At 45.6% G+C, this 12923-nt stretch overlaps 1 protein-coding gene across 4 annotated transcripts in view; it reads left to right on the plus strand.

Annotated features, from left to right (window-relative positions):
• TEX2 (testis expressed 2) overlaps positions 1 to 12923 on the plus strand; it is a 105212-nt gene that overhangs the window by 37684 nt on the left and 54605 nt on the right. For 3 of the 4 annotated variants that reach the window (XM_047706754.1, XM_047706752.1, XM_047706756.1), the window contains one exon: positions 7406 to 9071. In XM_047706754.1, the coding sequence (XP_047562710.1) occupies positions 7431 to 9071 (1641 nt within the window). In that variant the 5' untranslated portion in view covers positions 7406 to 7430. Of the gene's footprint in view, positions 1 to 5860; positions 6064 to 7405; positions 9072 to 12923 lie in introns of all 4 variants that reach the window. The other variant, XM_047706753.1, reaches the window with a different exon arrangement.

Genomic DNA, 12923 nt, shown 5'->3' on the forward strand with positions numbered 1-12923 from the left:
TTTTAGATGAAACTTAAGGCCAGAGCTAGTTCATTATCTATGATGTCAATATTGATTTTTGTTTGCGAGGTGGAGTATTAACAGATTAGAATGGCTGGCCATTCTCAGCTGCTTCATTGAATTTCAATGAATCAAGAGACAGCTATTCGGATGCACTTGAAATTTTTAGACTAAGTCAGACCTTCCTGTGATGGTTGGTTTGACCAGATTCAGCTGTTTTCTCTGCACCATCAAGGCAGAAAAATAGTCTTAAGGCCTCTTCCCTATAAAACCAAATCCTATTCTTAAAAAAGCACAGATAAGAGGTATTAAGCCATCCTCTGCCACACAATGCAGCTTGCCTCTTTTCCCCTTCCAGGAGAAGTTTTTGAATTAAAATTATTGACTGACACAGCCCGTGTTAGCAGACAGTACTCACACATCATACGTCCAAGTGCAGGCTTGTTCAGAGGCAGCAAATACCCAACAGGCTGAATCTTACAAAGACTAAGCATTTTAATAATGATCTTGAAGGATTAGTGATGCTCCTGAAAAATGAGGCATATTCCAGACAGGCTTGCTTCCTAAGATCTGCTCTATTACTGTGCACATGGTATCTGGAGACTAGTTGAGTTTTTAGTCAAAATTGTTCTTTTCGGGACCCCTGGGTGTCTCAGTCGGTTAAGCGTCTGCCTTCGGCTCAGGTTATGATCCCAGGTCTGGGGATTGAGCCCCACACTGGGCTCCCTGCTCAGCAGGGAGCCTGCTTCTCCCTCTCCCTCTGCTGATCCCCTTGCTTGTGCTCTCTCTCTCTCAAATAAATAGATAAAATCTTTTTAAAAAAAATTGTTCTTTTCCCTCCTTGCTTCCCTCCTCCTCTTTTTCCCTCCTCCTCTAATTTAGTATATGATTTAGAAATTAATAGTAATGATAATAATAATGGTCACATCATTTTTTTAAGAAGATTTATTATTTTAGAGAGAGAGAGAGAATGTGTGTGCGCGCGCATGTGCATGTGAATGTGGGAGGAGGGACACAGGGAGAGAGAGAGAGAATCCCAAGCAGACTCCTTGCTGACCTTGGGGCCTCATGGGGCTCAGTCTCAGGACCCTGAGATCATGACCTGAGCCGAAATCCAGAGTTGGACTCTCAACTGACTGAGCCACCCAGGCACCCCTCGCTATTTATTTTAATGTGGAAGGACCAAGTAGATGAATTGCTGGTAAGTGAGTGACCTGGACGGAACTGTTTTCTCTTTTTATGGCCCTGTAGGATGCCAGGATTAAATTGTTTCAAAGACAGCTAGAGGTAAGAAGGACAATTTTTATTAGAAAATTAGCTCCCCCTCACCCTGAAAAAAAAAAAAATCACCACAGTTCAGGAAGGTTATTATAACTGAGTTAATAAAGCCAACACTGAGTCTTGAAATAGCTTTTCATTTTTCATTATATAGTCTGATTTATTGTTGATTGGTTTTTCATGGCCTAATTAATGATGATAACCTTTTTGAGTGACTAGAAATAAAATAAATTTCATGGATGTTTCACATCCTAACCTTGACTGTACTGTTTGAGAGTCTCATGGACTTCACGATAGGGAGGGCAGTTGGCTCCTGGCTTCCTGTTGAAGGTCTTTGTTTTTTATGAGTTCAGGTTAGATGGGAGCTGAGCCATTGATTCATTCCTTGTTTTAGACTGGATAGAATCGAATCCAGCATAAATGCTAGGGAGAGAAGCCCTCCTTTGAGGCTTTCTCAGTCTTATTTATTTATTTATTTAGAGAGTGAGTACAAGCCCGTGCCTAAGGAGGGGGAGAGGCAGACAGAGAGGGAGAGATAATCTTAAGCAGGCTCCTCAGTGCGGGCGGAGCCCTATCTGGGGCTCGATCTCACAACCCTGAGATCATGACCTGAGCCAAAATCAAGTGTCAGATGCTTAATGGACTGAGGCACCCAGGCGCCCCTTATTTATGTATAGAGAGAGGAGGCTTTCTCAGTCTTAATGAGAACAGTGGCCATCTTTACAAGGCATAGGAACTTTAAAGGAGAATTGCAGTCAGGATCTTAGGAAAAAACGGTCAAGCAGAACAGTTTGAAATGTCCTTTTTCCCTGAAACATAGCCAACCAAGGCTAAGGTTCAGGGAGCATTGGGCTCTAAATAGCTTTTTTTTTTTTCTTTTTTCTTTTACTTCCTAGAAGTATGGGAGCAAAATACAGTTGCATTTGTTACCTTAGAATGTAACCTTAGAATGAACAGTATGAACTTTGTGAGTAGAATTTTCTTCATTGGCATGATAAGGAGTTCCAAGTATTTTAGTATTTCATTGTAAAGTTTTGAATGAATATTTTAAAAAATATTTTTTAGTTCGAATTTATGCCAAAACATACACAGCGTAAAATTTACTGTCTTCACTGTTTTTGGGTGAGTGATGTTAAGTATATCCCCCTTGTTATGCAAGCAAGCTCCAGAACTTTTTTTATCATAAGAAACTGAAAACCTGTACCCCCTAAACAGCAACTCCCCATTTCCCTCTCCCCTAGCCCCCAGTAACTGCCATTCTGTGTTCTTTTTATTGGAATTTGTCTACTCGAGGTACCTCAGGTAAGTGGAATCATTCGGTATTTGTCTTTCTGTGACTGGTGTACTTTGCTTAGTGTGATGTCCTCAAAGTTCTCAGAGCTAAGGGGGCCCGTTGGTCTGTCGTTCACTTGCTGCTGAGTGGATGTAGCCCTCTGGGGTTCTAGGTCATTGTGGTAAGGTCTTCAGTTAGTGCTCTACCTCGGTCACCCCCGAACTTCGATTTCTGCTCAGGAGATCGTGAAAATGAAAGCTCCAGTTTGCCAGGAATCATCCAATGCTCTAAGGGCTAGCCTGGCTTCTCCAGAGCTCTTCTCTGGGTTCCCGTTGGCCTTAGCCTCAGCCTGGTTTTTCCTTTCCCAATTGTTAAAGCTTGAGTGCTTCTAGAAGATTTTTTTTTTCTTTAAAATAGCAAATTCAGTGTTAATTGTTTGCAGCAGAATGGTGAGCCTGATGATAGGACTCGCCTTCCTAGACACCAGACCTCTAGCTTCAGTTTATCAAAGTTGCCTCTGCTACCCACCTCCGTTCTGGGTCTGGATGTGGTTAATCTTTAGCCCCATTTTGCTCACAACCAAATCAGACTTTTGTTCAGACTCACCTCTGGCAGGAGATCCTCCTCTGTGGCAACATGAGCTAGAGGCCCTCCTCTCGCAGGACTCAGGAGCCAGGGTCAGAGCCCAGGGTCCTGTGATCTGCTGATGGCTTTGGAAGAAGGAGACCTGTTGGGAAAGAAATTTCCTTTCTGGCCTTTCACTTCCTGAGGGCTTGATAAGGTTGTCTCCTTTTCTGGAGCCTGGTTATAATTGAGTTGGAGTAGAGGGCAGGAACTAGTTATTTTTTAGGATCCTGGATTGTCAGGTGGGTGATCAGATGACTTTTAATTTCTCTGCACAGCTGGTCACAGGCTGGTGGCTGCGAACTGAGCTTTTAGCTCCTGGGAGAGCTGTCGCTAAACGTCGGTGAAGGAGCACAGAGGGCGGGTACCAAGTCCAGGACAAAGCAGTCATAAAGAACGTGCGTGACATGCTGGAGGAGGCAGCCTGCTGTGGTGAAAAGGGCATCAGGACATCAGTGTCAAAAACCCATGTCTAACTGTCTCTCCCTTCCCCCTTCTGAGTCAGTGCCGTGGTCTTGGACAAACCACGTTATCTTCCTGGGCAGCAGTCAGGTGCTCTTTTCTCTTGACCTTGGTCGTCCTGCAGGGCTGTGACTGAGAGGGTCTGTTTTGCGGGCCCTAGCAGCCAGCCATTGGGAGGACCGAGCGGAGGCAGTGACCACTTGAAGGGTTGTCCGGAACCCAAATCATTGTCTCTGGTTCCACGACATTCCATTACCCAGCAGTGTTGGTCCTAGAAGCAGCTTTTCTTCAGTCTCATCTCCTCATTTTGCAGATGAGCAAACGGGGCCCCAAGATTTTCTCGTGTTTAAACAGTAGTAGTGCTGCTGTGGCCTCACAGGGCTTGTTTTATCCATATTTTATCAGGTGAAACTGAAAAGAACTGATAAAACAAAAAGATAAAAATAAGCATTGAAAAAACCCCAAACTGGTGAAGTAGAGCAAAGGCTTTGGTCAGCAGGAATGTGGGGGAGTTTACACTGGGTCCCGGAGGCTACCACCTGAGCCCTGGAGAAAGACACTGGGGCGGTAAGCCAGACTGCCCGCCCTTAGCGGGCTTCCTGGCAGCCAGCTCTGCATGGGGTCCAGCTTGGACCCTGTTGGCTGACATAGGCCGTGAGATGGTCTGATCAGAGATGAGCAGAGGCGCTTTCAAGTGGCAAGTCAGGGGACCTGATTGTGTGGAGGAGGACTGGGCAAGTAGGCCCCTGGGAGTGGGCCTTCCTGGGCAAGTGCTTGCTCATGGTACCACAGGCTTCTGGATACACTGTTTTCTCCCTTTGGCTGCTGCCTGGCCCTGCCTTTGCCCGCGGATTCCCAGGTCATTCCACCCTTGACTACACACAGGCCTCTCTCCACACTTGCCTTGCTCCCAGAGGACTGACTGACACTGTTCAGCACCCAAGTCATGTTCTATCTTTACCCCTGTGCCCACAGTCATTTTAACATGTAGCCGTTGCTACCCGGGACGCAGACTCAGAGCAGCAGAGCCTTACAGGTTATCCTTTATGTTATAAAAGCAATTTAAAGATTTTTATTTATTTATTTGAGAGAGAGAGAGAATGAGCAGGAGGAGGAGAGGGAGAGAGAATTTCAAGCAGACCCTTCACTGAGTGGGGAGCCCAACACAGAGTTCAATCTCACAACCCTGCGATCACAACCTGAGTTGAAGTGTAGGATGCTTAACCGACTGAGCCACCCAGGTGCCCCATTATTAAAGCAATTTCAGTGAAGCTTATTTTTCAGCCTACTGAGAATTATCAAGTATCAAACTTTTCCAATTACCTCTATAATTTTCTTCTTAAATTACTCTTATAAAACTAAGTGACAGTTAAATGAAAAAAAAAAACGTGTGTTGGGCTTGGTATTTTTCTCCTTACTAAGCTTACAAACTTGTTGGTTTAAAGATAACCGGAGAGGATTGTCCTGGACCTGAGGCCGTGTGTTTTCAACTTGCCATCAGCTCCTGGATTTATTTTATTTTATTTTTTTAAAGATTTTATTTATTTATTAGAGAGAAAGAGAGAGTGCATGAAAGGAGAGAGGTCAGTGGGAGAAGCAGACTCCCTGCCAAGCAGGGAGCCCAACGTGGAACTCGATCCCGGGACTCCAGGATCATGACCTGAGCCGAGGGCAGTCAGTTAGCCAACTGAGCCACCCAGGCGCCCCCAGCTCCTGGATTTAAATTGCTTTCTCTGTCCATAAGGATCATTCCCTTTTCCTGAATCTGTTGGGGATAGGAGAACCTGAGGGTCATGGTCATGGTAAGCATGGACAAAACTCTGTTGGAAAGTTTCTATGAATGTAATTTCTCTTAAGCATTGATGCTAAAAATGTGTAGTTTCAGATGTGTCTGTGTTGTGACTGTGCTCTTGAATGGTCATTCTTGTCATCATTGGGGTATTTTCTGTTCTCATGACACAGGATCACTCTCCCCCCACCCCCCCGCCACGGATTTACTTTTTCTCTCATTGGTAGTATCAGGTGCCTGCATTTTGCACATGAATATTTGACAGAAGACTCAAATATAGGAGTCTTCAAACTAAAGAAATACAACACGCAACGTGACGTTGATCGTCTATCCTAGATTATCTGTCGAAGTGTGTTATGTTGGGTTGTATGCAACCGTCTATAATCATGTAGGACTTTAGATTTGGAAAGAACTCTTGATCCTCCATTTTACAGATGAAGATTCTGAGAACCGGAGAAGTTGTGGCTTGTTCCGGGTCCCACAGAGTCAGCTGCAAAAGGAGCAGGTCCCAGGAGTCCTATTTGCGTGCCCGCATGTATATACCAGCAGCCCCCAGGGCTGCCCTTCTGCTCCCATGATGCCGCTCTTGTGCTGCTGGTCTCCCACTGCTCCCCAGCGCCCGCCCACCCTCCTGGAGGTAAAGGCCCATCTGGCAGGACACATCAAGCCCAGGCTCATCTTTACACCTTTTCGCTTCTTTCTGATCATGCTCCTTCCACCACGACCTGCCCATCCATTCATAATTTTAATTTATTAAAATTTTAAGTAGGTTCCATGCCCCGTGTGAGGCCTGAACTCACAGTCCTGAGATTAAGAGTCACATCGTGATTAAGTCAGTAGATTAAGCTCTGGCGCCCCATACCCATCAGAAAAGGCTGAGCAGGTGTCCTACTTCCCACACTGCTCTTACCGTCCTCAGAACATGTGAGGTTCATTCCTCAAGTGTTTTGTAGCTCCTTTGATATGGTCTCTTTCCAGATTGTGGTGTTAATTTGCATCTTGTAGGATCTGTCATGGTGCGTGGTGTCCAGGAAATGGGCCTTTAGCGAATAGGGGAAGAGGTAATGTACTAGATAGCACAGGGTCGGCTTGGTGTCTTCTGTTGTGCCGCACAGCTTTTCAGGTGTCTTTCTTCTTCCCAGCTGGCTGCTGAGCTCCAGAAGGGCAGAAAGCATAGCTCCCATGTCTCTCACCGTAGCTCTTAACAGAGTTCTTGGTTGGTGGTAGATTATAGCATTGAGTCTTAACTTTTCTGCCCTCCGAACCTTGGGGTCAGTTTAAAATATGTTTCCTTTATCCTGAAGCCCCAGAATATGACCTTGTCTTCATGGCTACCCAAGTACTCAGCCATTTGGGGAACAAAGAAGCCAACAGTTGATCGCAATCCATTTAGAGATTTCCCTTTCCACCCTTGGAGACTTGGCTGTTCCTTTGCCGTGGCAAGATAGTATGAGTCCTGGTGGGAGAAGCAAGCCAAATAATTGTTAGGATTGCTGGGAAAATAGCAATGGAAGCAATAATCCTCCTGGGGTTGGCTTTTTATAGCTAGAAAACAGTGGTGACATTTTTGTTCCAGGATCCTCAAAATCCCCAGGCTGCTTCTTTCTAGCCTGTTGGCTTTCTGAAATGACTCTGGTAACATCTATTGTGCAGGTATTTTAAGGGTTGAGATATGGAAAGGCTGGTAGAAATGAGCCAGTTAAGAGGGAGGAAACAATTACTCAGCTGTTGTGAAGTCAGATCGCAGGGCCTCTGTAATACCGGTTTGTAGCTTGCTCATAAAAGAGAATGCCTAACTGGGATTTATCTGGTGAAAATTAAACCATCAAACCTGCTCGAGTGAAAAACAGTGGCCATCTGCCAAGTAAAATCATAATCACCATTTGGAAGGGAGCTTCATCTGCGTTCCCGTGTGCACACGACAGCCCCTCCTTGGAGAAACGGTTCCCTGACTTCTGGTTTCCTTGCTGTTTCCACAGAGCCTGAGCCCTCGTGAAGCCGGCGATGACAAGTCTGAACGGTCACCATGCCGAGAAGACCGTTGACATGCCAAAACCATCCGCCCCCAGAGTGCACGTGCAGAGGTCCGTGTCCCGAGACACTATCGCCATTCACTTCTCGGCGTCCGGTGAGGAGGAGGAGGAAGAGGAGGAGGAGTTCAGGGAGTACCTTGAGGAGGGGCTGGACGACCAAAGCATTGTGACGGCGCTCGAAGCCAAGGAAGACCTCTATCTTGAACCCCAGGGTGGCCATGACTCCACTGGCCCTGCCGGCCAGCCCATCGTGGCAGATGGCCTGTGTGTGTCCCCTGCCATTCTGCCCGTCTCCGAGAACACGGTAAAGCTGTTGGAGGCCCCTCCTCTGGCAGTGCAAGTATTAAGCACAGTGCCATCGGCTCTGTCCCCAGGGTCGTCTTCGTCGGGGCCCTTAGCTAGCTCTCCCAGTGTGTCTTCCCTTTCCGAGCAGAAAATCAGCTCTTCCTCTCCGTTGTCCTCTCCTTCCAAGTCTCCTAGCCTGTCCTCCAGTGCCTCGTCCTCCACCCTGTCCAGTACCAGACCCTTCTTGAGCCTTGTGAAGTCCCTGTCAACCGAGGTGGAGCCAAAAGAATCCCCGCAGCCCTCGAGGCACAGGCACTTGATGAAGACTTTAGTGAAGTCTCTGTCCACAGACACCTCCCGGCAGGAGTCAGATGCCGTGTCCTATAAGCCCCCTGACTCCAAGCTCAACCTGCACCTGTTCAAGCAGTTCACACAGCCCCGAAACACAGGCGGAGACTCCAAAACCGCCCCCTCTTCCCCGTTGACTTCTCCCTCCGATACGCGCTCCTTTTTCAAAGTGCCCGAGATGGAGGCTAAAATCGAGGACACGAAGCGACGCCTTTCAGAAGTCATATATGAGCCTTTTCAGCTCCTCAGTAAAATTATAGGGGAAGAAAGTGGCAGCCACAGGCCCAAAGCCTTATCTTCAAGTGCTTCGGAACTCTCCAATCTGTCCAGCCTGAACGGTCACCTGGAAAGCAGTAACAACTACAGCATCAAGGAGGAGGACGGTGACTCAGAGGGGGACGGCTGTGGCAGTGACCCCAGCGGCCCCGTGAGTGACTACCCCAGAGCCTCCGATGAGCCCCCAAGAGAGGCGGAGCCCAAGAGTAGTTCCCAGGGGGGCGGCCTGAAGGACTTAGGCCTGAAGACGAGCTCACTAGTTCTTGAGAAATGTTCCTTGTCTGCCTTAGTGAGCAAAGAAGATGAGGAGTTCTGCGAGCTGTACACTGAGGACTTCGATTTGGAAGTGGAGGCCGAGAGCACAGTCGACAAGCTCCCGGAGAGCCCTCTCAAGCCCGCGGTGCTGGCAGAGGACGGTCCGGCCCTTGACATTGAGTACGAGGCCCAGTCGGCCTTGCAGCACCCGGAATTACCCGTGAAGACACTGGGCTTCTTTATAATGTGCATGTATGGGTACCTCGTCCTCCCTCTGCCCCATTACGTGAGCGGACTCCTCCTGGGAATTGGTCTTGGATTCATGACTGCGGTTTGCATGATTTGGTTTTTTACACCACCAAGTGCTCATAAATATCACAGGTTACATAAAAACCGACAACACTGGAACACAAGCTCTCTGGATATCCAAGAACCGGAAATCCTAAAGGTGAGTCCCTGCCGTGGCCGAGTGCACATGCTCCCTCCCGGACGGCCGGAGTTTAGATCCAGCTTCATTTTCCTAGTCGATGGTCATGGGTTTTCACACAAGCTGTGTGTCTTAGGCTTTGGGGTCTCTCTTCGTTCTCCGGGCACGCGAGAGACTTCTCTGGTAAACCTCATTCTAGGTCCGGTGCTAGCAGCTCAGCGAGCTTCTCAATGATCTCCGTCGTGCTGGAGAGCAGCATTTGCATGCGGTTCGTATTTTGGTCTCTCTCGAAATTTCCGGGGATTTACGACTTGCTGAGGATTTGTTACAGCTGAGTCTACCAGGATTGCATATTCTTGATACCCTGGAGAAGGGTTCAGCACTCCTGGAATGCCAGCAAAGGAAAGGAGGAAGAGAAGGCAAGTCAATGTCCGTGGTTGGCCGCTACCGGCACACCTCTTGCCTTCGTGCTCAGTGAGATGTGGGCTTGAGAAGGGACCTCACTCTCCAGGCTGTGACGGTTTCGGGATCTGGGCCCCCCGACAGGTGCTTGGGTGATCCGTTAGGGTGCGGGAAGAAAATAGTAGAACCTCCATTCACATTTGTTTTTGTATATTTAAAAAGCTGCTGTGTTTTTGTATGTTTCAAAATATACAAGATATAAGCATACAGTTGTAGCTTATATAGCTTGTAAGTCATAGGCTCATATACGCTTTTATATATATATATATATTTTTTTTAATTGTGGTAAGATACAAATGGCATACAATTTACCATCTTAACCATTGTATAGTGTACAGTTCAGTGGCATTAAGTACATCCACATTCTTATGGCCTCATCACCACCGTCTATCCCCGTAGCTCTTTTCATCTTGTACCACAGAAGCTCTCTACGTATTAAATGGTAACTCCTCATTTCTTCCCTCCCTCCAGACCTTAGCAACCATAGTTCCACTTGGTCCTTTAGCTTGAGTATGTCATATAAGTAGAATCAGACAGTATTTGTCCCTTGGGGCCTGGCTTATTTTACTTAGCATAATCACAATTAGTCAGAATTTGCTTTTCTTTTAAGACCAAATACCATTCGGTCATGTGCATGTACTCCCATTTTCCTTATCCATTCATCCAGCAGTGGACACCTGGGTTGTTTCCACGTTTTAGTTATGCTGAATAATGCTGTGACCGTGGGTGTATAGATGGTTCTTTGAGCTCTTGTTTTCAGTTCTTTTGGGTACACACCCCAAAATGGGACTGTTGGATCTGATGGTAATTCTGTTTCAGATTTTTCGAGGAGCTGCCGTACTGTTTTTCACAGCGGCTGTACCATTTCACCTTCCTACCAGCAGAGCGCGGGGTTCTAATTTCTCCATAGCCTTGCCAACGCTTTTTTTGGGGGGGTTGTTTGTTTGCATTATTTTGGTAGTTCAAAGCTGGTTTCATTTCTCTGTTAATAGGTTTTTTTCTCCCCTCTGTTTAAATAAGAATGCTTAAAAAATGGCAGCCTGTCTTTCTACCGCAAAAAACAAACAAACCAACCAAAAAACAAAAACAAAAAAGCAAAACAAGGGGAGGAAGAAAGCTAAGGGTCCAAAACATTGTTTGTTTTCTAGTTTCATAAACTTTTTATCGTATTCAAAATAAATACACAGACAATATTTTAAAAACATAGGAAACCCAAAGAAAAAATTTATTTTTTTATCACACTAGTGGGAAGGGATTAACAATTTTGTTATTTATCCTGGTTTTGTTCTTTTTTTAAATTTCCGCAAGTATATATACACCACACGTGTGCATACTCTTTTTGTTTTGACTTAATGAATCATGTGTTTGTTTTTTTCTTTTTTCTTTCTCATGGCAATATGAGACTTCCTTTTTAAGAGAAGCTGGTGCTGAGTCTTGAGGATGTGACACACATCAGCTTAGTATTAATATATGAAGTGGAGTAGGAGGGACTCATTATGGTTGCTGTGTTTTTCATAGGGTGATGCTGTGACTACCTGAGTTACATGCCCTCGAAGTCAGTTACTATAACTTTAGCAAAGAAAATGGTACTTCTATATTCCTCCAGTGCCTAACGATGGTGACATTCACTTTAAACTGGTTCGAGCACTTGACTTGTTTAGGGGGGCTTTGTTATTGTTGAGGAAAAGTTATATTTTAGCGGGAAGTCTTCTGTTTGGTATACAGGGCTGTTTTTAGAGGCGTGGTTAAATACTTAATTTTAAAAAAGGAACACTACTACAGATTAGAAGGGTAGGTTGTGTATTGTAAGGCAAAGATTTCAAATGCAAATGTTCTTTGGGCTTAATTTTACTGAGTTGGAGATCATACTCTTGGGAACCGTTTAAAAAGTATGACACTCTAAAACATTTAGCAGTGTTGACATTAAATTTGGGACTCAGATGATGCAATAAGAAAAGGAAAGGGTAGTGGAGTCTTACTTCAAGCATCTATTTTCTTACATTTTCTCATTGGACATTGTGCTTTATTTTTTGTAAGAGGTAGGATAACACTAGCTATTACAACAAATGAGAACTTGTTTCTTGCCTGTGGAAGAATCCTGTTTGGATCTTCCTGGTGGGTGGGTGGCCATCCCTAGGTGTTGATTCAGGGGCCCAAGCTCCTTCCATCTTGTGGCTCAGCTAACATTCTTAAAAGGCCAGATAGTAAATATTTTATGCTTGTGGGTCATATAGTTTCTGTTGCAATCACTTAACTCTTCTTTTTTAAAATCACTTACCTGGGCGCCTCGGTGGCTCAGTGGGTTAAGCCGCTGCCTTTGGCTCGGGTCATGATCTCAGGGTCCTGGGATCGAGGCCCGCATCGGGCTCTCTGCTCGGCGGGGAGCCTGCTTCCCTCTCTCTCTCTCTCTGCCTGCCTCTCCGTCTACTTGTGATCTCTCTCTGTCAAATAAATAAATAAAATCTTTTTTAAAAAAAATAAATAAATAAAATAAAATCACTTACCTCTTTATTGTAGCAGGAAAACAGCCACAGACAGTGTGTAAATAAATGGGTGTGGCCCTGTTCCAATAAAACATTATAGAAACAGGCCTCAGGCTCAGTTTGTTGATCCCTGCCTAGGGTACTGGGGTTTTAGAGTTCTTTACATCCAGCTGGCAGAAGGAGAATGAAAAAGCAAAAGAAGGCATGCCTTCTTATAATGCCTAGACCTAGAAGTGACACACAGCACTTCTACTCACATTCCATTGTGAGCTAGTCACATAGATCCTCCGAAATGTTGGGGGTCATGGGGAATCTGGGACTTGGCTGGGCAGCTTCTTCCCAGCAACAGCTATAGACTATAGAAAGGAGTACCCAAGTTTGAGGGACAGCTAGCCTTCTCTGCCTCACTTTCATAGTACTTGTGAGAGCCCTAGTTATATGTATGTTTATTGCCCATCTCCTCCAGTTCACAATGGGCTTCCTGAATGCACAGGCCACATCCATCGTTTTCATCGTTGTGTCCTCAGCATGTAGCACATATTGGGCACTTGATAAGTAATTACTGGATGAATAGGTGGGTAGATGATTGGATGATGAATGAGTAAATGAATGAATGAGGCTTTATCAGGAAATGTAGGTGGTGAGGCAGTATTGGCCTTGTCATCTCCTAATGAAGTTGCCTTTTTTTTTTTTTTAAAGATTTTTAAAATTTATTTGACAGAGAGATCACAAGTAGGAAGAGAGGCAGGCAGAGAGAGGAGAAAGTAGACTCTCCGCTGAGCAGGGAGCCCAATGCGGGGCTTGATCCCAGGACCCTGGGATCATGACCTGAGCCAAGGCAGAGGCTTAATCCACTGAGCCACCCAGGCGCTCCTCGAGTTGCTTTTTAAAAGAAATCCTTGATTTTTTTTTTAATTTTTAAGGATTT

This window comes from Lutra lutra, chromosome 16 (genome assembly GCF_902655055.1).
Source record: "Lutra lutra chromosome 16, mLutLut1.2, whole genome shotgun sequence".
Classification (NCBI taxonomy): Eukaryota; Metazoa; Chordata; class Mammalia; order Carnivora; family Mustelidae; genus Lutra; species Lutra lutra.